Source organism: Xenia sp. Carnegie-2017, unplaced genomic scaffold, assembly GCF_021976095.1.
Source record: "Xenia sp. Carnegie-2017 unplaced genomic scaffold, XeniaSp_v1 HiC_scaffold_23, whole genome shotgun sequence".
In the NCBI taxonomy this organism is placed as follows: Eukaryota; Metazoa; Cnidaria; class Anthozoa; order Malacalcyonacea; family Xeniidae; genus Xenia; species Xenia sp. Carnegie-2017.
In genome coordinates, this window is record NW_025813486.1 from 16,498,823 (window position 1) to 16,522,593 (window position 23,771).

Sequence of the window (23,771 nt, forward strand, 5' to 3'; positions counted from 1 at the left end):
ATTAGAGAAGAAATAGTGTTTTGAAGATGGTTGATTTCAGTAAAATGCTTATTCTGAGAAAATAGCTAAATACAGAATAAATATGTAAAAATTGCTCTCCTATTCTTCTTTCTTGTCCTGGAATCCTTTCTTGACCTCCCGAATATGCTTTCTGTGCTTTGTTGCCTTTTCTGTTGATTTCCATTCTGACCAGCAAATGTGCTTCACATTGGCTTCTACAACACCATGTGATGTAAACCTGCCTGGAGCAATGTCAATATGGTGAAAATGTTTTAAAATGCTTATGTTGCCATCGTTGAACTGAACCACAGCCCTGTAAGCAGTATCTTCAATTGTTTTGCTTCCAACAAACAGTTCTTTGCTGCAGCGGTCCCAGATTAGCTTGTTCAAGCACTCATTATTATTTTGAGTCATTCCATGAAGGCACTTGAGAAGCAAAGATGATACACTCAGTTCATCTTAAATAGGCTCAAGCACTTCAACAATGGCCTCTGGTAGTCCATGTTTGTGTTTAAAATTTTCTGGGTCATTGTTGAATTTGCACCAAGAATCTGATGGGCACAGGCCATGTTGTAGATTTGCATCAGTACTAGCAACATGGTAAAGGGTAGCAAGTATTACTCTCTGCATACCTACCAAGTCTCCTTTGTTCTCCCTGATAGCCATTTCTGTATTTGAAATGAATTTTCGTCAAATCAAATGTCAGCTTGAGATCTAATTTAATGTGAGAATCAGTGATCTTTAACTTCCTTTCAAATTTTTAGCTGTAGGCGTAACATTAAAGGAATCTTGTTGAACATCATTTGGAATTATTTAATTCATTGGTTAGTAAAATCCATAAAATCTGGCGAAGTAAACCACCATTCTTAGTAGTGACAATTGACAAGAGCCTCTAACTGTAGCCACATTACGTCAGTGGTGGAGAGTTGGCGAGAATATTACCCATGTAGCTTTGCGCTGCCGCGCAACAATTCTTTCTCTTCTCGCTGGAAACAAAATACCATCATGTAAGTAGCAATAAATTTAAATCGCTAGGAATCTTTTTCTTAGGTTATCGTTTTTGTGAATTGCTTTTAACTGTGAATTACTTAATTGGTTTTGCTTTAACTTGGTCGTCTTTGAATTGTCGTGCGATTAAATTAGTCCGAGATGACTTAGCTTTAGCATGTTCGTATGAGTGAGAACCACGTCGGCATAAAATGGCTTCAAACATTATGAAATAACTTCATCGTGATTGAATTTGAGACTGAGTTTTGTAAGATGTAACGGCCCAGTGATACAGTTCGTGAATTGTCTATCTATTACAATTTATGCTCTTTCACGTGTATTTTCAATTTACAATTTATAGCAATGGCGGATACAGCACCAGCCGGTGGTGGACGAGGCGGATTTGGCCGAGGAGGTTTTGGCCGAGGAGGCCGCGGTGGTAGGGGGCGCGGACGAGGACGAGGTCGTGGAAGAGGCAGGGGTAAAGCTGATGATAAAGAAGTGAGTGTTTTATAGTAATGTAGGCGATGCGACTTGTGTCTAGTCACTTGTGTGTGTGATTTTTCATTTAAGAAAAAAAAGATGTTTACTGTGTTTGCAAGAACTTATGCAAACCGAGGGGATCTTTCGGCCAGAGTGCATTCCATGCACAAAAGTCTGGAGATCTCCGGCGTGTAGAAATTATCGTCTTGGCCTTTCGGCGTACCATTACCTGTTGCCTCAATGTTGGCGTACCACAGTTTATATTATTTCTTAATTCGGCTTATGTTGGGTTGGTGTGATACTTGTACATTATGGCGTGAAAAAAAGTTATTTTGAAACCTTTGATGTGAAGGTTACATGGAATGCACCCTGACCTTTGGAAGAACTCAAGAGCAGATTAGTGCAAGCCCAAGACCAAAGGTTGAGGGTTGCACATGCTTGAGAGTTCTCACAAACGTCTCCGAGGTTTGCATAAGCCAGTGCAAACACAAAAAACATCTTTTATTTCTTTTACAAAATAAAATTAATGCAAAAAGGACAGACATTTAAATTTTTCCTCAAAAATGTTTTTGTGATTGATTTGCAAATTCTCTTTGACTGGTTGATTGTTTGAATTGATTTGATTGGTTGAGCTCAGATGTGTTTTGCTAAGGCTAATACAAACTCAGCTCTAGACAAATCAGTGCATGTGTTTTATTGTCTTCATTTTATAAAATGTATTGAACATTATTTTGATGTTTTTTTTACAGTGGGTTCCTGTGACGAAATTGGGACGTTTAGTGAAAGATTTGAAAATCAAATCCTTGGAACAAATCTACCTGTTCTCATTGCCTATCAAGGTTAAAATTATAATTTGCATTGGGGATCAGGTTCCCTTGTTTGCCTTAATTTGTATTTATTTTCTCTGCAGGAGTTTGAAATCATTGATTTCTTCCTTGGCGCTGCTTTGAAAGATGAAGTTTTAAAGATTATGCCAGTTCAGAAACAAACCAGGGCTGGTCAAAGAACACGCTTCAAAGCTTTTGTTGCCATTGGTGACCACAATGGCCATGTTGGTCTTGGTGTTAAGTGTTCAAAAGAGGTGGCAACAGCCATACGAGGTGCTATAATCTTGGCGAAACTCTCTGTTATTCCAGTTCGCCGAGGTTATTGGGGTAACAAGATCGGTAAACCACATACAGTACCTTGTAAGGTAGGCAATATAGGAGCAATATGGTGTTATTATGGTGTACCAATATTATTATTGAATACAGAATGTATGCATATGTACTTATCACAAGATTTATTGTTTACGTGTTTGTCAATCGCACAGATGTAGCAGCCATTGAAAGTTAATATTAATAATTTTATGACTGACTCAAGCTGTGCAATTGCTGATTTGCTGTATCCATGCAAGGCAATACTTTTGGCGTAGAGGCTTATTAGCAAGTTTGCACTTAGCCTGCTTTAAAAACTCTAAACTATTATGAATTTTTTTCATCCATGTGACAAGGCCTCATCAAACTTTTATTGCTGTTGTTGATTACATGAGTTATATTTTATAATTTATATGGGAATTTCAATTTTGTGATTGCCAAAACCATATGAAAGCTATTAAAACTAGAAAGCAGTGTGCAAATGAAAGGTGTGCAAAGTTCAATTTGCACATTGTTTTAGCTGAAATGAAAACAATTGCACATCACTATTTCAAATGATATGCAAAAACTTCTTTATTGATTACTACCACATACCACATAAATTGGAAAAAGTTTTCAAGCGTAATCTTTACTGATCTTTACTTTATAAATGATTGTGCTGCACGACATTAAAATCCATGTTGACACAATGTCATAAAATTTTAAAGATGTCATTTTAAGACCAGGAAGTCAGTCAACAGACAACATACATGGTGCTTATATGCTTATGACAATAGGGGTGTAATACATTATTAACGCCAATTTTTGCATTTGCGTTATTTTGTAAACTGTTACGTAGTGTTTTTGGCAATTGGCATCATAGCTATTTTGAGTATTTTCAGTAAAATCAAGAAACATGTTGATTTTGATTCTTAAAAGAAGACAAAAAAAAACTTAATATAAGCCAAATTTGAAAAATAAACCAAAGGGAATTTTGATTTTAAATAAAATAAGCCTAATGTGAGAAAATGAAGCCAAATTTGGCTCAAAATATTAAGCCAAACTGGCAACCTTCATTAGCCATACTTTTTGCTTTTACTTATTGCTTGTAATATGACATAAATATGATGATGTTTTTTTTATCGTAAGCAAACATCAAGGATGTTACTGTTAATAATCAGAAAGCAAAAGAATATTTGTTTATTCTCTTTTCACTTTTGACTTTCTTGCCATTTTTGTCGAAAGGTTGTAGCTACCAGCAAAGTAAATATAGTAGAAAAATGGATGGAAACATCAAAAGCTGACTCTTTTGTTTACTAGGATGCTGGCCATTTGGTGAATTTATTGCGCTGTAAAGTTTGCACAAAAATAAAGGAGAGAATAACATGCGCAAAAAATTTCTCTCATACATTTGTAACTGGATCAGCAGTTGTAACGAAAAATACTGTTGTAAATCATAGGAATTTGTGCACGTTTAAAAATATTAATTTAGCCATTAGCGCTATATAATAATTAACGTAATAACGATTTGATTATGCGTCTGAAGAAACACTTTTATCTAAAAAAATTGCACATCGTTTTTTTCTCTACTAATTCCCACACTTTTTTTCTATGTTTGGCGTAGAAAAATTCATGGACCGGTCAACCTCCTGGCCGGTATACAAATGTTGTTTGTTTGTTTGTTTGTAATTCTCACACTGCTGGAAAGTAAAACCATGGGATCTCAAAAATACCAGATGAATTATGCATTTAAAATCAACAGTAAATTTTTTATTATAAACATGTTTTAAGGTACATTAAGTCATCTTCAGTATATATAGGTGTGTTCTTTTGCAAGATGTAATTCTTGTTTTATTGGTGAAACCACCCGAAATCTAACCATCAGGATTAAAGAACATGCAAATTCCAACAAAAACTCACACATCCACAAACACTTACTAAAAAATCTACTCAAATAAAATAAACTATATTTTCTAAAATATACTTGCTCATGTTTTTCCATCTTAAACATTGCCAACACTCAATTTTCTATTAAACTTAAAGAAGCCCTACACACCATTTACTTTATATGCATTATGGGAAATTTACTGAAGCTGTCGAGGAGATTGCTTTTTCAGTCAAAATATTGGGAATTGGCCTTAATACCTACATTAGAATTAAGGCTGTGGTTATGAATGAAACACCGGATCTTTAGTTTTCAAGGTTATAGTTGATTATTTTTTATAATTTGGCCTGTCAATATTTTGTCAAATGTGATAAACATATTTTCTTTATAAATAACCATTTAAATGTTCGTTTTTATCATTGCAAAGGGTATGAAATATAACAATCTCTTGTTAAAAATAGGCAGGGTTCAGGTAGGCTTTAAGTTTTTATTTTAAGTAAATAATGATGTAGGAACTATTGCCATGAAAACTAAAGATCAGGTGTTGCATCTCTAACCACAGCATAAAAGTAAAGACTGACTTACAGTGATGAAAGCAATCTCTGCCAGTTCTGCTGCTGATTATCAGTGATGACATGCGAGATTACTATTCTGAGTTAAGAATTTTCAGAATCTATTTACAATACTTTGAATTAAACAATTACAACTTCAAAGTAGAGATTTACCAAAGATAAACCTTTGCACAATTTAGGTAACAGGGAAATGTGGGTCTGTGCGTGTAAGATTAATACCTGCACCACGTGGAACAGGGATTGTCTCAGCACCAGTCCCAAAGAAATTGTTGCAAATGGCTGGAATTGATGATTGCTACACTTCTGCCAGAGGAGCAACTGCCACCTTGGGAAACTTTGGTAAGTCCATATAATCATTTACGCATTTCTTGCTATGATGCCCCATCACTTTTTGTAATTTTTGCTTCCTGTATGTAGCCAAAGCAACATTTGAGGCCATTGCAAAGACCTATGAGTACCTTACTCCAGATTTGTGGGGTGAAAACAAGTTTTCTAAGGTTCCTTATCAAGAATTCACAGATTTCTTGGCTAAACCAGCTTTACCAAAAGGTCATCCTACAAATAATGCAGAGCAACCTGCTGCAACTGCTTCAAAAGGATTCTAGTGAAGTGTTATATAACTCACATTTGTGAATCAGTGAAATAAAATTATTGAAAAAATTTGCATTTTTCTAAATTAACGTTTTTTGATTTACAATTACTTTATAAACTTTACAAATGACAACATAGTTAAATGTGCATTCTTAAATTAGAATTTCCATTTGCTTGATAACTGATATATCAAAAATTGGTCATCTGGATTTTTCATTTCATGACCATCAGGTACTGATAAACAAAACCATAATTGTGTGAGGTATTTTAATTCCATGGTTGCTTTAGTCAAGATCATCATTCTTCCATTCAACAGTTGATATCACAGGCTCATTGGTGACATCCGATGATAGTGTTTGAAGTAATTCCCCTAGTATAAGCACAAACAAGACAAAGTATTATTGGTAATGGAAAAACTGAGCATGTAAGGAAAAGTCTTGTGAGAACTGTCCAAGTCATTGCCATCTATTAGAAATTGCTGTTCAAAGAGGTTATGCCTCAGGACAGGTTCATCATACATGCATAAGTTGCAATTTGAGCAAAATATGTTGGTTTATCAGTTAACTTCACAGATCTAATAATACACTAGATAGTGCAACGGCTTACATTTCATAAGTAGTGGTTGAAGCCGGGCAAATTTACTTTCGGAGCCCCAAAGTAGTGAGAATCAATATGGCGTTGTATTAGAAAATATCTGGTCAAAGCTGATATCTTGCAATTACTTGCAAGTCACGACGGTTACATAAACTTGTTTACTCTATTAATGAAAAAAATCAATGTGACCATAGTTTTTCAACAAAAAGATAGCAGAATACGCCAATACATCGCCGTAAAATTGATTTCAAGTGTAGCTCGATTTGAAAGCATCAGCAGCGACGAAGGCTTAAGATACTGGAATTTGCACATCTAAATATCGTATCAGCACATCCTGCCACAAAATGTTCAATCGAACGTCGTAGAATTATCTTCCGATATTTATTGTTAAGTAAAACGAGTTGGAGATAACAGTTTGAAAGATTTTTCACGATTTATATAAAGTATATTGTTCACTGTACATAATTAAATATTGCACTGGATTATTGTACCAGAAATGCATTTTTCTGGTGTTTCTGGTCGGCAAACGAATATAGCTATGTCAAGATGTGAGTAATTAATACGTTCAGAAATTATTTACAGAAAGAATGTGAAGAGTCTACCTCGAAGAGTCTATGTCTTGCTTGTCTATGTCTTGTCTATGTCTTGCTTGTCTATGTCATAGAGTCTGTCTTGCTTCTTCGGAATTTGTTTTATGTTATGAGTCTACCTCTGTTACACCAAATTTTTTGTGAAGCATAAAATAGCAGGTCACTTGTGAAACTGTTGATACCACAGGTTGATACAAGAACAGGCATATTACAAAAGTTAAAGCAAGTTAAAGCAAGAAGAGTCATCAGACTTGTAGTATTGACTGTGTTTTACACATATATATAAACAATGTATTGTCATAGTCTAAACCAGTGGGTTATATGGCCACTGCCCACAGTGCTTAATGTACTGTTATGGTGATGTTATGCTACTGTTTTCAACATTTTTATTGTCTTTTTTACCATTCAGGCATGTATATGCATATAAAACTTTCTACACATTCTTGTTATTGAAAATATCAAACCTAAATTATTTTTTCTGAGCAAAATATTTAATTTGTGCTTGTAACATGTGTCAATTTCTGACTGATTTTTGTAATATGCCTGTTCTATTACAATACATCCATAGATCGAGTATGATATCGCTGTATTTGCCTCACGAACTAAGCCACACTATCGCAGATTGTCCTGTGATGCGATATTTAGATGTGTAAATTCCAGTACTTAAGCCTTCGTCGCTGCTGATGCTTTCAAATCGAGCTACACTTGAAATCAATTTTACGGCGATGTATTGGCGTATTCTGCAATTTTTTTCTTACAAACTATAGTCACAATGGTTTATTTCATAAATAGTGCAAAAAAGTTGATGCAACCTCCGCGATTTGCTAATAATTGCGAGATATTAACTTGGACCACATATTGTCTAATACAACGCCATATTGATTCTCACAACTTTGGGGCTCCGGAAGTAAATTTGCCTGGCTTCAACTTGTATGTCAGTTGCACTATCTAGTGTATTATTAGATCTGTGGTTAACTTAAACAGGTAAGTAGTGAGACAGCTTGATGAAATGCAATTTTTAAAAAACATACCTAAGAAATTATTCATTGATGGTTCCTTGGTCTTTGGAGTCAAACCAAAGAATACTTGTCCGATCTTGTCAAGATACTGAACATAAAGAAATCAGTATTAAATGTTGTCTTGAGTGCATACGGATAATTCAGCAGGTTGATATGCCATCAAGTAAATGCATGGAAGATTCTTAAAGGTTTATTATAAGTCACAGTCAATATGCCAAATTTCATATTTTTGTTTCATTGTGTCTAATTTCATGTGGCTTTATTTAGGACTTTAGATTATCTTACCGAGAGATAATTAGGGTCACGATTTAAGGATGGATGGTATTTTTCACAGAGAACTGTAAATTGATTGATAGTTCCTTTTCTATAAGGCAATTGGAAAACAGTGCTGGTAAAATACAGTTCGAATATTATGTTGGTACCATCACCATGTAAGTGAATGTAATGTATTTTAGTACGATTATTTCATGATTGGCAGATGTCCACATTAAAGACTTAAAATGCTTTTAAACAACATGATCATTTAACAAAGTGTTTTTGTTATTACCTATCAATGATGACCAATAATATCCACAGAAAGTTAAGCAGTGGTTTTTCAAATGGAGGTCCCCTTCCAGTAAAGTCTGGATGATGATTAGTGTATTGTAAAAACACACAATGGGCTGTTGTTGAATGTTTCAAACATAAAAATCTGAAAATAATGTCGTTGATGTAAATATTTTTGGACAGGATATTCCCATAAAACACTTAATGAAAAGTCATGACTCACTGTAAAACAGCTTGTGTAACAAAAAGGTCTGCCTCACTTGGATAGCCACAAGTTACAGCATATTCAACCAACATGATAGCACATTGTTTTCCATTGTTTGCATGTAGAAAGTGAGACTGAGCATCAGCATAGTTATGCTCTAAACAAAGTATAAAAATGGAAGAACATTATTTGAAAAAAGCTCATAAAATCTCTTTCAAATAACAAATTATTAAGGTAGGTAAAGCCACATGACAAAAGCTAGAACTACAACACTTATCGTTCTGCCTAGGCCAAGATCAGAAACTTTTTCTCCCTCCCTCCCCCACCCAATATTTTAGAGACCATGGTTTCCCTAGTTTATACACAATAAACTAGCTTCTGGACAGCTTTCTGCTCCATTCAAATAAAACCCACCTGGAAGTGCAGGAAAAGTGTGTATTGTACACTTGTTTTAGTCAAAACATAAAAATTGAACATCATTTTTTCAAAAAATATGCAAAGAAAGGTTATGTTATGCATTATTTGTAATAAGATGTCAATATGATGTTCTATTATAATGATGCAAATATCAATAAAAACATAACAATAAAAAAGAGTTGACACGAATTGTTGTTTCAATGTGAACCAAATAACAGTGGGTAAATACTGTTATCTATTTGATTGTAACTTAGGTGTACATTTAACTTGAAAAAAATTGCACATTTTTTTCACAACTAATTCACACTGCAACCTGGCAGGTATAATCACTTAGCATTTTTAATAAACAAACCTTTCCAATATGTTTCTGCACACAAAAGATTCAGTCTAGGATGACCAAAAGGGTACTCTGTGTCTTTTCTAGCTGTCCAACTATAATTTGAGAATATTAATACATTGACATGTTCATATTTAAAGATAGACACTGCTTAAACATAAATGATAACCTCAAAGCTGCATCAATGAATGTTCGTCTGTTTGGAGAGCAAGATTTGAAAAGTTGAAATTGATTACTGACTTTGTCTAAAAATGGTAAAAAAATCTATCTACAACACAAAAAGCAAACAATCAGACAACCTTTGACATGGATTCCAAACTGCTCATTTCTATCATCAAGTGCATGAACAAGACATTATAAATACCTAAAGCATCATGGTCAATAGGCCTATCCACTTCTTCAAAATATTTTAACATCAGTAAGCATAAATCCAGACCACTTTCCTCCTAGACAGAAATACATACAATTAGGGATTACAAAGGATATTTAGATATAATTCACTTCAAAGAAAACGTAGGTAAATGAGTTACAGCTTGAACAAATGATTTAAAACTTAAGAAGTGAGAAAAAAGATCTTTTGTCAAACCTGATCATCTTTCAGTAACATCGCCGATCCATCGTACACCAGCGTCAGTGCATCGTCATGTTTTGACATACTCATATATCTAGAATAAAAACACAGGCTAAAAGAAAAATTCTTAAATAGTCGTTATTCATTCAATAATATTCCGTTTAGTGAAAAAGATCAAGATTTTTCAAGTCCTCGTTTTTATGACAGTTAGGTTAATCTAGGTTCACCGAACCATTTGATCGAGCAAAGAACACCTTTTCCTGTTCGTTTCGTCACATTCACTTCGACACTAAAATGAATGACAATCATCACCTGAAATACAAAGTCCTTATCATCTGATGTGCTTCGTAGTAACTATTATCTTGAATTAACTTTTCAAGTTTTAAAAGTACTCTTCGCGTCCCTCGATTAGTTGTTTCGGACGCCATTTTGTGTTGCCCTAACTTTTCAGGCTGCTTCTTAGTCAGGTTAAATCAGGCGGTTAAATTAAATGCAAAGTGGTCAAATACGGGTCAAATGAGTCGTGAAGTGTCTAACAAATTTTAGTGTTTCTAGGAGAGTCGTTAGGTAGATTGAGATTGAGGCATTTATATCAGTGCAAAAATTTCCGCAAAAATTATTTACGTTTTACATTGCTGCCAGGCAACAGCTTAAACTTGAACTTATTCTACGCTTATAAGCGCGACTTGGTCATGCTCTCAAAAATCAGCATGACCAAGTATAGGTATTATACAGTGTGCTCACTCTTGCAAAAACTTGTCCTCACGCATGTTACCTCGCGCATGTTGGCCGCCATCAGTGTTGCCAGATCGTGAACAAAGTTCACAGATTTGTGAACTTTTTGCTCTCTTCATGAACATTTCATGAACATTAAGTTTGTGAACTTTTTTTGAACTTTTCTAAATATGCATTTTTGTATTTTCATCATTTTCATAAAGAATGTATAGATATAAACCATAGTTCAATGAAAAGAAAATCTTCATAGCTTGACAGTTCTTTCGAAACAACGACACTTTTAAGATGATCCGATGTTTTCCGGATACTTCCAAGAGTTTCCGACAATTTCCGAATTAATCCGTTAACTTCTGATCTTAAAAATTAGATGTAATATGAACTTTTTGCCATTTTTGTGAACTTTTGACGCAAGCGAACATGATTATTTTAAAATTTCATCAGGCAACACTGGCCGCCATGTTGTCAGTAAGGAAAGAGGAGTGAGAATATTAAGAATTGTATTACGGAAACGCGATTTTCCATTAAATCGGATGTATTTCTGCGTTTTTATTCACCGATTGCCTACAGTTTGATGAAATAACTGATTTGAAGATAACAATGCGTAGTTTATACCAGTGTGGATACTGCTATATCCAGAAAATTGCGACAAATCTCACCTGTTGTTGTTGGCACTGTGGTACATTAGCTAACGTGATTTATTGTAACATTCCTCTTACAAAAGACGATTAGTTTCGTTTATGCTGAAAGCCTTTACAAGAAGATGAAACTTTTTTCGCCAGGGGTTGTCAATAATTGATTGCAATTAAATTGGTCTGCCCAATCAATTAATTGAAATTGGGAGTTTTGCCCAATCAATTAATTTTAATTGATGCTTTGTCCAATCAATTAATTGGTTACAAATAATTGCAATTAATTGAAACTCGAATAATTTTTGACAACCCTTGTATACTTTGTCTACATATCTTTTTAGTACTAGAACGCACACTAATGCTAATATCGTATAGAAATAGGTAGGTCTATTGTACAGGCAATAGCAATAGGTATAGCAACAGTAAATATATTTAACTTTTTTCTCTATGTCATAGGCCACACATTTAGGTTCTATAAGTTTTCGGATTCCCATTAAGAATGGAAAAGCGAAGAAGAAAATAAAAAATGTAATGTCAACATGGCATAATTCGAGTTTTTCGAAATTGTAGGCCTACAAAAAAATCTAACAAGAATACAAATACAATCACATAAATTATGTGATTGTCAAAAAGGCAAAAAGGGTTGCAACCAAGTGTTCATCACATGCTAACAGAAGCCTCCGCAACAGACTGTGCATCGGGCCACCAGCTTTTGTTAAGTTTTAGAAAGAGTTGCATCTCTAAATTCATAGGCAGCAGTTTTTGCCTGGATTCACTGAAACAATTGCCAGCGGTAGAAAAGAAGCGCTCAACGATGTTGCTTGTGGGCAGAATGAATCTGCAATCCAGGTATTTGGAATCGGTTGTCTTGCGCTTCTTTAAAAGGGAAATAGCAAAGTCATGCACCGGTTCAGACTCAATAGCAGTTGCAGTGTCGGAAATCTTTAGACTCTCGACAGCATTTCTCTCCAGAGGAGTCAAGGAACTGTCTTTCGTTTCCACGATCTTTCTGGCTCCATTTTCAAATTCCATCGAGTGGATAATCATGGCATCAGGTCCGAGGTAACTTGCCGTCTCCGGATGACGTCGAATCACTTCGCCAAAAACCCACCGGACGTCAGCCAAGTCCACATCGCTTCGTTGTAACGCTTTCGTAACCGAGTCCAGTTTAGAGAGAACTTTTTTGAGCTCCTGTAATTGAGTATTCTCTCTTGGAGTTGGCATGAGATCCAATAACTCCAAATTTTTTTCGAAATTGAAAAGATGAGGCATAAGCTCGAAGTATCTGTTCAGCATATTCGCAGTTGAGCTCCATCGCGTCACATTCATAGGGCAGGGAGTCAAGATCGTATGCTTCCGAAGTTCGCCGGCCAATTTCAAACTTTTGAGTTTCACCATCAAAGAATTAACTTTCTCCAATGCATCCCTCGAACCTTCCATGAATTTCATCATAGCAAGATAGAAGCGGTGCGAAGCGCAGCCGACAAATGACTTGCCACAAAAGTTGCTCAAAGCTTTGTTTGTCTCACAATTGTCTCCGATAATGCAAACGATATTTTCCAGTGATTTTCGATAAACAGAAAGGACCCACTCCAGAAAGTCTTTGTGAACTTGAGCGGTAAATCAGTTTCTTCGCCCATAGGACTGAAAGCCAGTAAAGCCGTCGAATATCCCTCTGTTGCTTTCGCGTCAGGATAGCTGGCGAAAACAGCAACAAAATGAGTGCTCTTTTCCGTCCACCCGTCGATAATGAGAGCAAATTTATCAGGCAATGTATCGCACAGCTTCCGTTCAACATATTTCGCAACCACTTCCATGTACTTCTTCAGCGTGTTGGTGGATATCGGATTTAAGGTTGTGTATTTACGGGTCAATGGGTCTGTCACAAACGAAAAAGGTTTCAGGCCCATACATACCCATTCCAGCCACGAATAGATATTCCTGGGTGTAGTGGTCGTGGTGGAGGTTGAAGTTTCGAGCGTCGTCTGTCCTTTTTCTAGCTTCCAATCCGGATGCTGAGAATTCAGATGGTTCGCGAGATTTGTCCATCCGGTGCCCTTCTTTTGTTTTAACGTCTTTCCACAAGTGCACTCCCATTCTCCAGGCTTTGCTTCTTTAAAGTATGTTTGTATCTTTGCCTTGCTGGCCATATTTCGTCCGAATGAATTCAACCAACACTGTCACCAGCAACGAATTACAATGATCAAAAAGCAACTGACTCGGCGATTACGTTACAGGAAGGGGTATCAATTTCAATCGATATTTGCTTTTCGCAGCTAGCGCTTTAGAAATGCCTGACGGGAAGCTATAGGATGAGTCAGTTCTCGGCTCGGTGGCTTATGATTCGCTAAAGCAAGCAGCCAGATGGCAGGATCGAATCGAGTCAGCTGACTTGTGAGCTGTGACCATTGACCTTTGATGGAGCTGCTGTGACAAGACAAAAGTAGTTTCAAGGTAAAAAAAAAAGAAAAGAAGCAGTCAATGCCGATCAATTAATTTTAATTGGAGGTGCGCCCAATCAATTAATTAGTTACAAATAATTGCAATTAATTGAAACTCAATTAATTTTTGACAACCCTTGTTTTTCGCTTCAAAATCATTCTTAATGAAACACTTATCGTGAACTATTGTTTTAATTAAAGTTATTGTATGTGAAGATTTATTTATATTGTAGTATCTTAAACTAGAGGCAAACCTACATGAACATTCATACATGTAGATAAATATTATAAATACCTGCTCTTGGTGTCATGCATGTAGCACAGAGTTTCCCCAATACTTTAATATTCAAAATTACACGTGTCCGATCGACGAGTGCAATTTGAAGTCTTTGAAAAATTCAAGAGTATTTGTGTTTCTCAAATTGCACGAGAAACTATGCAATTACCTATTAATATTATACATGAAAAAATTTCTCAGTTCCCCTGATTCTTAAGTTTAGCGTACGTTCATTTCATCCTGCAAGTTATTAGCTAATATCAATCGATCGTGCTCGTAAGGCTCAATTCGGACGGATACTACTTTTTAGTTTTAATTATAAATGCGACAGAGTAATACATTTGTAAAAATATCCGATTTCTCACCGTTATAACTAAAGCGTCTATCATCATTTTAATTGTATTTTGTTGCTGAAGTATTTCTTCCCAGTTCAAAAAAAATATGTACTTTTTAAAAGATATGTCTGCAATCAAGATCAGATTTGTTGCCCTATATACAGAGGAAGGAAGATTGTAGCTTTTTATTGATGTCCAATCAAACCAGCAGTTTGTTGCAAGAAGTTGTGCTGTCCTCGGTGTTTTATTTGCAATAATCCCCGTCTTCGCTGTACTGTCATGAATAACATGAGAAACAAACTAACTCAATAAATCTAATCAACCTAATAATTTTAATCCAAAATGTTTCTGGAATATGGAAAAATGGATGGACTATCAGGAATGTTGATCGTTGAGTCGATTGTCGAGATAGAACTTGGTTCTATCCAATATTGCCTGCTGCAATAGCCGACGATTGTTATTTTTAATGGAAACTGGGAGTTTGATGATTCGACGATCCAACATGTAATAAAAATTATTCATACAATGAACTTATACTAAAATAAAAGCAAAATAGGCATTGCAGTTCTAATTCTTCTAACAAATAGGCAACAATCATTGAATGTTGCTCTTGTAACGGACATCCTGTAATGATTTATGACTGACGTTTATGCTTAGAAGCTCAAGTAGCAGCTGAAAATATTTTGTTGAAGCTTTAAGATCATACAAATTTTTTAAAGCAATGTATAACCATATAGGCAGGTCTAGACGACTTCTAGATGCTATAGAATTAATATATATATTTGTTGTGCCTTACGCAACAACTGATAAGACGTAGATTTCCCTTGCAAATTTTTTTGCAATGAACAATCATTTTATATGGGAATTTTCACATTGGATGCATGAATATCGACAGTTGGATTAGTCATATACATCTCAATATCTAGCTAAATCACAACAATTGTGTAACTGTGGCGTACGACCTAAACTTATTCCACTATAGTCAGACATGTCGAATACTGCGGGTATTTCGAATGCAGGTTTTATGGAAGAACAATATATAAAAGAGGAAAGTTTATAAAACAAGTTCAGCGATGATTATGAGCAACTGAAACAAAACAGTTGAAATAGAATAGCCGAGAATTTCCTATTGCAGCAGAGGAAGCAGAAAAATGTTCAAAAACATCCGAACCGCCTACTGAACAGTCTATATTTGATATGCGCGCAAGTTTTGCTTAGTACCCATGCTTTCTGGCGTGTTTTGACGACTGGCGATCATATGGAAATCATGGGTATTTAAGAATTGTTTGACAGCCTATCAAGTGGGCTTGATGAGAAAAATGAGTTTTCAATAACAATTTTTATGCAACTACCTGTTATTACTCCGACTACCAAAGTAAGCCCGGATTATCCAGTCTTGTCACGAGATTACACAAATTATGCGTGACTGACACGAAGTCATTGAACAATCAAAATTTTTCTTGGATCGTTTCACGCTGAGTATCACTACTGACCCATATAATGAATCGTGATTTAAATAAATAAATACATATCATAAAATATTGCGACATGTGAGAATTTCGTAATGCTATTAGGCAAGTATTGTAATACATAATTACAACCAAACACTATAGCAAATAAAAGAAATTAGCAGGGCAAAGCTGAATACATGAATATCCCCCCCCCCCTTAAATTAGCGTTCTAGTTTCGCCCTTGCAAGTAAACGCCAGATAGGCGTCTTGTTTCTCTATATTTTATGGCTTACGAAACAACGGTGCAAACAAACTGTAATTTTGTAAAAATTCCAAGTGAGCTCTAAAATATCCCCAGATTCCTTAAAAAATTTCCACCCACGTATCCCTAAAAGAGATATGTCTCACAGTAACAGTGTATCCTTTATATATAAAATGTTTTCATCGTTGACTAACCAATCACAATTGCAAACGTGCTTCAACACCTAGCTTCTAAGATTTGTTTCGTTTTTTTTTATGAATATGATGCTTAAGGCATCTGATAAGTCGTAAAATGATCTCAATAAACCAAAAACACATGATAGTGAAAAAATAACAACGAACACAGGACATAGAGATAAGCAGCGTAGCCAAGTTTTAGTCCTGCTGTGAATTTCAGAACATTATCATTTCTTTTGAAATCTACTCGCTGTTTTAATAGTGAGTGAGCATACAAAATTCAAAATAGCATTAATAAAGAAGGCATTCTGACCAGAGTGGCACGTCCCTGATTTAAATGTGTGAATTAACCATATGTGAGAAAATCAACGTATTCTAAACGTTTGCTCACACTCACATTCACAGAATCCATGGGGCTTCAAAATCACCTCATAATTATTTAAAGACGGAATTTTCACTTTACTAAGAGCTTTTTTGAATGTTTTTGCAAAAATCTTGCCATTGCTGAAGAGATAACTTTACCATTGATTAGGGAGAGTGCGTGATTTTTATGACGCGCACGATAAGTGTTAGTGTGAGTGAGCTTTTAGAATACGAGCGTCATTGTTCATTTCTTCTTCGTAATTTGAATAATTAGTTTCAATAGGCCTAAAAAATTGCAAAGTTTGTTGCCATGGCAATCAATACTGACATAGATTTTGTTAGTTCAGCTGTTTGGAATACATAAAGTATATTCCATGTTTTGGGTTCCCAAAATATCAACATCCTAATTGCAGTTTTTTTATTATTTTTCTTAATTGAAGACAACAGATGTTGCCAATCATCTAGCATTGTTTTGTAATTTGTAATGTTTCTCAGTCGGTTGTAACACGTGGTTTCTCTTGGTTATAAAAGCGGAGATTTCACGATGAGCTGATCCATTGAATCTTTGTCAAGGTCAGTTGTCATTAACCAAGTGTTGTGTAGTTTCAACTTTTACTATTTCCTTTGACGGTAAGTGAATCTTATGCATTTATAATGATGTTTTATAATATATCCATAACAGCATTTGAATTTAGAAAATGTTAAAATATATTTATGCAATAATTGTTTCTTGAATTTAGCACTCCTGAGCATATAATGCTCTTGTTCATAGCAGACAAAATCTTGAGCAAAATAATATGTGCAGCATTGATTGAATTCAATTTACAACGTAACTGTTTTCTGCTAGCAAAAATCTGTACTAAAATCGAAATGTGTTAGATAGTAAATTGAAACAGTGATACCGCTCTTTGCAAATGCTCCCTATTTGAATTTTAGAAAAGTGTGTTGAAATGTAGCAATTAAAAAAGAAGCACATGGCATTAATGTACTTCTCACGGAATTCGCACAACTTTACTGGAAACTAGTTTGCGTTGCATTTACGCTTTCTGGGTTGTTAGCTGAGTGGTAAAGTTTTTATTGCTTGAAAATGAAAAAAAAATTCTAAGATAATTCATGTAGGCAAGGAAGAAAAAGTGGTATTTGGGTGCTTCTCATGAACCACATTACACCATATCACTGAACTTGAATAAGATCGTGAACAATGCACACATAGACTCAACATTGCATGTTGCCATAAATTACACAGATAGCATTAACTAAGGGGCTGTTTACATGAGTCCTACGGAAAGAGCTAGCCCTTTCTGTAGGGCTGTATTTTACTTCTTTTTACATGCAAATTCTAGCCCCACATCAAGAGCTCGGTTTGAGCTGCGAATTTCGTCGCTAAAATACAAAATAGCTGAAAACAAACCAATATAGTTGTCGCCTTTTGATTTTTGAAGCTTTCTTAGTTTTTTTGTTAATTTTGATGCCTTTTCTTGTCGCCATTGCTGAATAGCGATGCCTTATTGCATGCAAACGCGTTAAATTTTCAGCCCTAAAGGGAGGGCTAGGCCTACCGAATGCGTTTCCATAAGAAACTTCCAGCACTTCATGGCAAGATCTCGGATAAACGATAGTGAGATCTTGCTTGGTAGGGCAAACCCTCAATATAGGGCTCGTGTAAACAGCCTGTGGCTCATGAAAAGTCTGTGGCTCATGAAAATAGTATAATTTTTTTGAGAATTTTCACATGAAAGCATTTCATTGCAATCCATAATCAATCTACATGACGTCATAACACGAAATGTACAAATAAGCTCAGGTTTAATGGGGAAGTTAAAAAATTGAAACTAATTATGTTATGATTAATGTTTCAAAAATTCAGAACAAAGTTTTTTCAAACATGTATGAAAATGCCAAACAAGGAACACTTTCCACGCCAAGTCTAGTTGAATTTATCAGATTTTTTATTTTCAGAAATCAAAATGTGAAAAGATTTTACGTACATTACGTACATTTAAAAAAATTCATATCTTTTATACATGCATGTGTTTACTCACAAACCTAAATAATTCTTTTGACTAATTGTCTCATTAAAAATATTCCACGAACTACAGAAGAAAAAACTTCTTCTGGGATTCCCTTTCAAATTTCTTGTTTAAATGTTTTCTAGCTCGACACAATGCCGTTGTACGGAAAATTATTTCTTCTAATAACCATAGCTGCGTTTGTTGTTTATGCAAGCGAAGAAGAAGAAGATTCATTTTCTTCATTTTCGATGACCGACAATGACGTTGTTGACAGTGACCTTTACCAAGATGATGAAGGTAATGAATAATACATGCTTAGCTAAAGCCGTTGTGTTAAAGTTAAATGTCAGTAGTCAACTCAATTAAAGTTCTCTATTTTTGCCGTTGGTGGCAACTTGTAACGTGAAAGGGAAGCATGTTTGACTTGCAATGTTTTATTGAGTGATGATGGAGTTGTAGATGTTAATTCAGATTACCATACACAATTGACGTGGTAAATGCAGTGTTCTCGTTTCAAATTCTACACACTTGTAAGATCATTCAACTTAACCTTCGAGAAAGTAACAAAGAGGCGTTACTGGAGAAGGAAACAAAACCTAGCACATTTTACTAAAGCTATTAAAGACCCTGAGCTATATCCTTCAACGTGCATTAAGATTATCAATTAATGTTTATTTCTATTCACTATGTAAACAATGTCGATTTTGATTTGTCAACTATCTGCAAATATTTCTAGATATTTGCAGTTATGACGTCATATTTACAAATAATTTTCGATATCTATAAGTATAACATTTTATCTACAAATAATAGTTTGTACAATTATTGACGGTAGTCGAAGCTGGATTTGAGAAAAATCGAATAGTGGCTATGTTTGCCATAGTTTGTAAAGACGATGTAAAAGCTTTTGAACAAAAATTATTTCGAAGACACTAAAAGAGCGGCAAAGCAATCTTTAAACATATTTACCATATTTACAACATATTTAAAGTAGAAGGATTTGAATAAACCGTCTGAGAGCGACAAATTAGCGAAGTTGTTAAATTTTTTTACATTAATGTGTTTTGATAATATTTTAGTTAGTCAAAGTGAATAATAAAACTTATTGAATTCGGCTTTTGTATGATATCAAAGAATTATTCTGACCTTGGTCAATGTTATCCGCCTTTTGCCCTTACTCTGAATAATTTTTGATATCATGCTCATCCTCATCCAATAATAGTTTATTATCATCAATTACAGTTCACGGAATCACCATGATATATTGAAGTTCAATATTATTCTAATTCCAGCTCATTATCGTGAATTCAACTGTTCAGCATTGTCATTTACAGTTGAACGATATCAATTAAAATCACACCACATGTAAACTGCACTTGTTTTTGTCAACTAAAACAAGTTAAGCAACTTATCGTGTGCTTTTTTTTGTAAAAGTGCCGTATACAACTGACATTTAGTTTCTTTGAATAGGAGCTGGAATTCAAATGGATGAGAGTGACCTGCTTGTAAGCTCTGAATTTACCGATGAAGACTAATGTGTTAATGGAGCGTTTCATTGATAAATATATAAGATGAATGTGATAAAAAATATTTTCTTTCTGTGATTATAAATGGGAAATTAATAAACTTATCTTCAATGAAGGAAATTTCTTGTTGTTTCTTCAGACTAAACAAACATGACAGCTTTTTTCTAATTTTTAAATATTAGCTAATGATTGACCAGTCGGGAAACGATTTCGTATCATATAAATCAATGGCCAATTATCAACACAATATTTAATTTGGCACTTGTTAACAGCGAACACATTGCCCATAACGAAGCTCCATCAATCAAACTTCAGCCCTGCGTCTTCAACGTACTCTCCAACATCACCCTCTTACTCACCAACATACCCCAAGTATTCTCCTACATCACCAACGTACTCTCCAACATCACCAACCTATTTCCCAACGAACATAATTTTTAACAGCAAACACATTGCACAAACGAAGCTCCGTCAATCAAACTTCCCCTTTCAAAGTTTTGGCACAAAAATATGTAAAGAAATACACTCTTTGACAGTCAATTGCAGTGCCTTTTTGTCGTCATAATTTGAGTTCGTTTCAGTGCCGTAAGCAGCTGCTGGGGGAGGGGAAGAAAAATTCATATATACACGTTCTGCGATTCTTCCGCATGAAGATCATTTGCAACCAATTATTTTCTATAAGCAATCGGTATATAACGAAAATTCAATTAGGAAGGATAATTTATATGAATACTTAAGTAAGACAGAAAAGTGCGGTGTTGCACTTTCGAGTATATTTGTCGTACAACCAGGGCCGTACCAAGATTCCGACAGGTGAGGATGCCGACCAAAATTTTCCAAATGAAAAATTAAGAAATCCAAACATTCTACAGCAAGCAGCTCAAAGAAAACTGTTCGACATAGTAATTTGTTAATCCTCTTCGCCATTATACAGATCATGCAATACTCATTTATCTTGAATGTGAAAAACTAAGCATTTGTTTAATCATAACACGTCATTAATCGTATTTGTTATAAAATATCATTAAGCTATATACGTCCACCATATTATTTAGCCCACTTCTCTAATACGTTTTAAATTCAAATTCATCAGTGAGATCGTTTTTAAATTTAAGAAGCATTCGATTAAACATCTTAGAATCGCTTGTTGAATTGCGCAAGATTGTTTAAAAGTTTTGAGATTACTGATTTTTACTGAATGTTTGTTCATTTGGCGCAACGATCACTGGAAAAGTTTAAACTAGTCGATAAATACAATTTATCAGTGGTGAAATATAACACATCTTTTTAGCCTCTTCTGCAAATGATTTGATTACCTTTTTGAAAACAAAGCTAGAGTTCAAAATCAGCAGCAATGCATGAAGGTTATAGGTGCTTGTATATATCAATGGTTAAGTGAGAATAGAAAACAGGAGTCGATGGAAATGTTGAAAGATTGAATTGTACAGGAAGCAGAGTACCAGATCCGGGCTTCTGAAATAAAGCATGGGCTCCCAAAGGTACACGAAAATAGAAATGTCGGGTTTGGTAACAGTGGTGTTAAAAGATCGTGTCATGGAAAGTCTGGGACCAGTGGGGATGTGCAGAACAGGAAATGCTTGTTGCGTAAAGAGAACCACCCACTATGGAAATGTTTAAAATACCGAGAGTAACCATTTGAGGAAAGATGGAAACTAGCAAAACGGTTTGGACTGTGCTTTAGCTGTCTTGGACGCGATCACATAGGTAGTAACTGTAGTTGGAACAAGATATGTAATAGGAATGGTTGTAAAGAGAATCATCAATATGTGCTTCATCGCTTTACGTCAAGTTTATCCAGGATAAACAAAGAAAAAAAGAAGATATGACTGGAGAAGCGAGTTCCAATACGGACGGGGAATGGATCACACAAGACATATAAAGTGACGAGAAATGATAAGAGCAGGTTAATTGCGTTACGTACGGTGCCTGTCATAGTGAAGAATGGAGCCAGAATGTTATGTGTCAACTGTTTGTTGGACGAGTGAAAAGAGAGATTAAAGTTGAAGAGGCAAATGATGATACTGTAAGTTTCCTTTCTTCAAAATATGAAATTGGCCTGGAGAGCGTTGATGGTAAAGTAAACACCATTACTGTTGCACAATCGGCAAAGAACATATGCTGACGTATGAAGCCAGTCAATTGGGTAAAAGTGAATTACAATTGGGAGCATTCAAAGAAGATACACTTTCCAAAGTTAGCTCCTGGACGTAGAGTAGACATTCTTTGTGGAGCAAATCATCATGAGTTGACGTATTCTCTGAAAGAGATAGTTGGTGAACTTGGTCAACCATCAGCACGATTGTGCCCCCTTGGTTGGACAGTTGTTGGACAAGTTCAAGCAGGCGAGCAAGATTCGTATCACACTGCGTTCCATTATACGTATTATTTGAAAAGATATAGTGAAGAAGATGGTGAAATTGAAAGTGCCATAAATTTGAATTTTCTGTTAAAAAGGTTCTGGGATTTGGAGAGTATTATAATTACCAAGAAAGGGTCTCAAATTGAGGAAATGACACCAGAAGAGAAGTTGGCATGGGATAAAGTCAGTCAATCTATTGCATTCAATGGTACGCATTACGAGGTAGCTGTTCTTTGGCGAAGCAGTCGACCAAATTTACCAAGAAACTATCCCATCGCGAGACAAAGGCTTCTTTCCCCAGACCGGAAGCTCCTCAGATCTCCTAAGTTTGCAGATGGTTATCAAGGCGTTATTAATGAGTATCTGAAGAAGAATTACATCAGAAAAGTGTCACTAAATGATGAAAAGCCTAATTGTGATTGATATTGCCCCATCTTCTTGTTTTTTGCCCAGATAAGAGCACAAGAAAAGTTCCCATCGTTTTTGACGGATCTGCCAGTTTTGAAGGAAAGAGTTCAAACACAGAAGCTCTTACTGGCGCAAAGTGTAAAGAGACATCGTGGATATTTTGCTAAAACTCCGCAAGCAGCCGGTTGCATTAGTTGGTGACATAAGCCAAATGTATCATCAATTGGTACTCTTACCTGAGGATCGACCATTTCATTGCTTTCTGTAGCGAGATTTGGATCAAAGTAGCTAGCCCAATGTATATGAGTTTGTTCGTTTCGTTTTCGGGAGATGCTACTGCCCGTTCTGCGCTCAGTTTACATGTCGAAAGCATGCAGATTGACACAAAAAGGAGTTGCCGTTGGCTTATCGTGCCGTGAAAGGTCATTGTTGTATGGATGATTTAATGATGTCTGTTGAAGGAGTTCCAGAAACAATTGAAACTCGTCGTAAGTTGACAAAGTTAGGAGATGTGGCTATGTTTCACGTGCGAAAGTGGATATCTAATCACGTTAAGGTGTTGCAAGATGTACCAGAAGATGACCGTGTCACTCAAATCGATCTGCGCATGAACGATCTCCCAATCAAGAAGACTCTTGGTTTGTCTTGGAATGCAATGAAAGATCCCTTCTTATTTCATTTTTCTTCACCTAAGGATGATGTTTCTTACACTAAACGAAATGTATTGCGATGTACAGTGACCCTATTTGATCCGCTGAGATTTGTGGCACCGTTTACACTCGTGGCTAAGCTCCTCATCCATCAAGCATGGGTGCAGGGATTGGACTGGGACTGTCATCTGCCTAAAGAGCTATGTTCGACATA

At 35.5% G+C, this 23,771-nt stretch overlaps 2 protein-coding genes and 2 long non-coding RNA genes across 4 annotated transcripts; 3 read left to right on the top strand and 1 right to left on the bottom strand.

Annotated features, from left to right (window-relative positions):
- The first annotated feature begins 934 nt into the window (after positions 1-934).
- LOC124449773 (40S ribosomal protein S2) lies at positions 935-5,718 on the top strand. The gene is made up of 6 exons (XM_047000683.1): positions 935-1,007; positions 1,349-1,488; positions 2,220-2,309; positions 2,381-2,662; positions 5,222-5,381; positions 5,460-5,718. Exons 2-6 carry the CDS (start codon positions 1,351-1,353, stop codon positions 5,645-5,647), a joined length of 858 nt encoding a protein of 285 aa, XP_046856639.1. The 5' UTR covers positions 935-1,007; positions 1,349-1,350; the 3' UTR covers positions 5,648-5,718.
- LOC124449772 (Golgi to ER traffic protein 4 homolog) lies at positions 5,703-10,356 on the bottom strand. The gene is made up of 10 exons (XM_047000682.1): positions 10,225-10,356; positions 9,928-10,006; positions 9,706-9,787; positions 9,511-9,586; positions 9,357-9,436; positions 8,606-8,744; positions 8,384-8,527; positions 8,122-8,200; positions 7,849-7,924; positions 5,703-6,003 (listed from the first exon to the last, which is right to left on the bottom strand). Exons 1-10 carry the CDS (start codon positions 10,338-10,340, stop codon positions 5,918-5,920), a joined length of 957 nt encoding a protein of 318 aa, XP_046856638.1. The 5' UTR covers positions 10,341-10,356; the 3' UTR covers positions 5,703-5,917.
- Positions 10,357-13,093: 2,737 nt separating this feature from the next.
- LOC124448947 lies at positions 13,094-13,729 on the top strand. The gene is made up of 2 exons (XR_006949338.1): positions 13,094-13,145; positions 13,514-13,729. It is a non-coding gene; the product is annotated as an uncharacterized LOC124448947 (long non-coding RNA).
- Positions 13,730-17,118: 3,389 nt separating this feature from the next.
- LOC124448391 lies at positions 17,119-20,239 on the top strand. Its single transcript, XR_006949044.1, has 3 exons — positions 17,119-17,211; positions 18,737-18,890; positions 20,064-20,239. It is a non-coding gene; the product is annotated as an uncharacterized LOC124448391 (long non-coding RNA).
- The last annotated feature ends 3,532 nt before the right edge of the window (positions 20,240-23,771 follow it).

Bases quoted from the DNA above. Each gene is read 5' to 3' on its own strand.
- LOC124449773 (XM_047000683.1), top strand. From the start codon at position 1,351: ATGGCGGATACAGCACCAGCCGGTGGTGGACGAGGCGGATTTGGCCGA. The intron at 1,489-2,219 runs GTGAGTGTTTTA...TTTTTTTTACAG, and splicing joins GTAAAGCTGATGATAAAGAA to TGGGTTCCTGTGACGAAATT. The intron at 2,310-2,380 runs GTTAAAATTATA...TTTTCTCTGCAG, and splicing joins TGTTCTCATTGCCTATCAAG to GAGTTTGAAATCATTGATTT.
- LOC124449772 (XM_047000682.1), bottom strand. From the start codon at position 10,340: ATGGCGTCCGAAACAACTAATCGAGGGACGCGAAGAGTACTTTTAAAA. The intron at 9,788-9,927 runs GTTTGACAAAAG...ATTTCTGTCTAG, and splicing joins TGTTACTGAAAGATGATCAG to GAGGAAAGTGGTCTGGATTT. The intron at 7,925-8,121 runs GTAAGATAATCT...CTTTATGTTCAG, and splicing joins GTGACCCTAATTATCTCTCG to TATCTTGACAAGATCGGACA.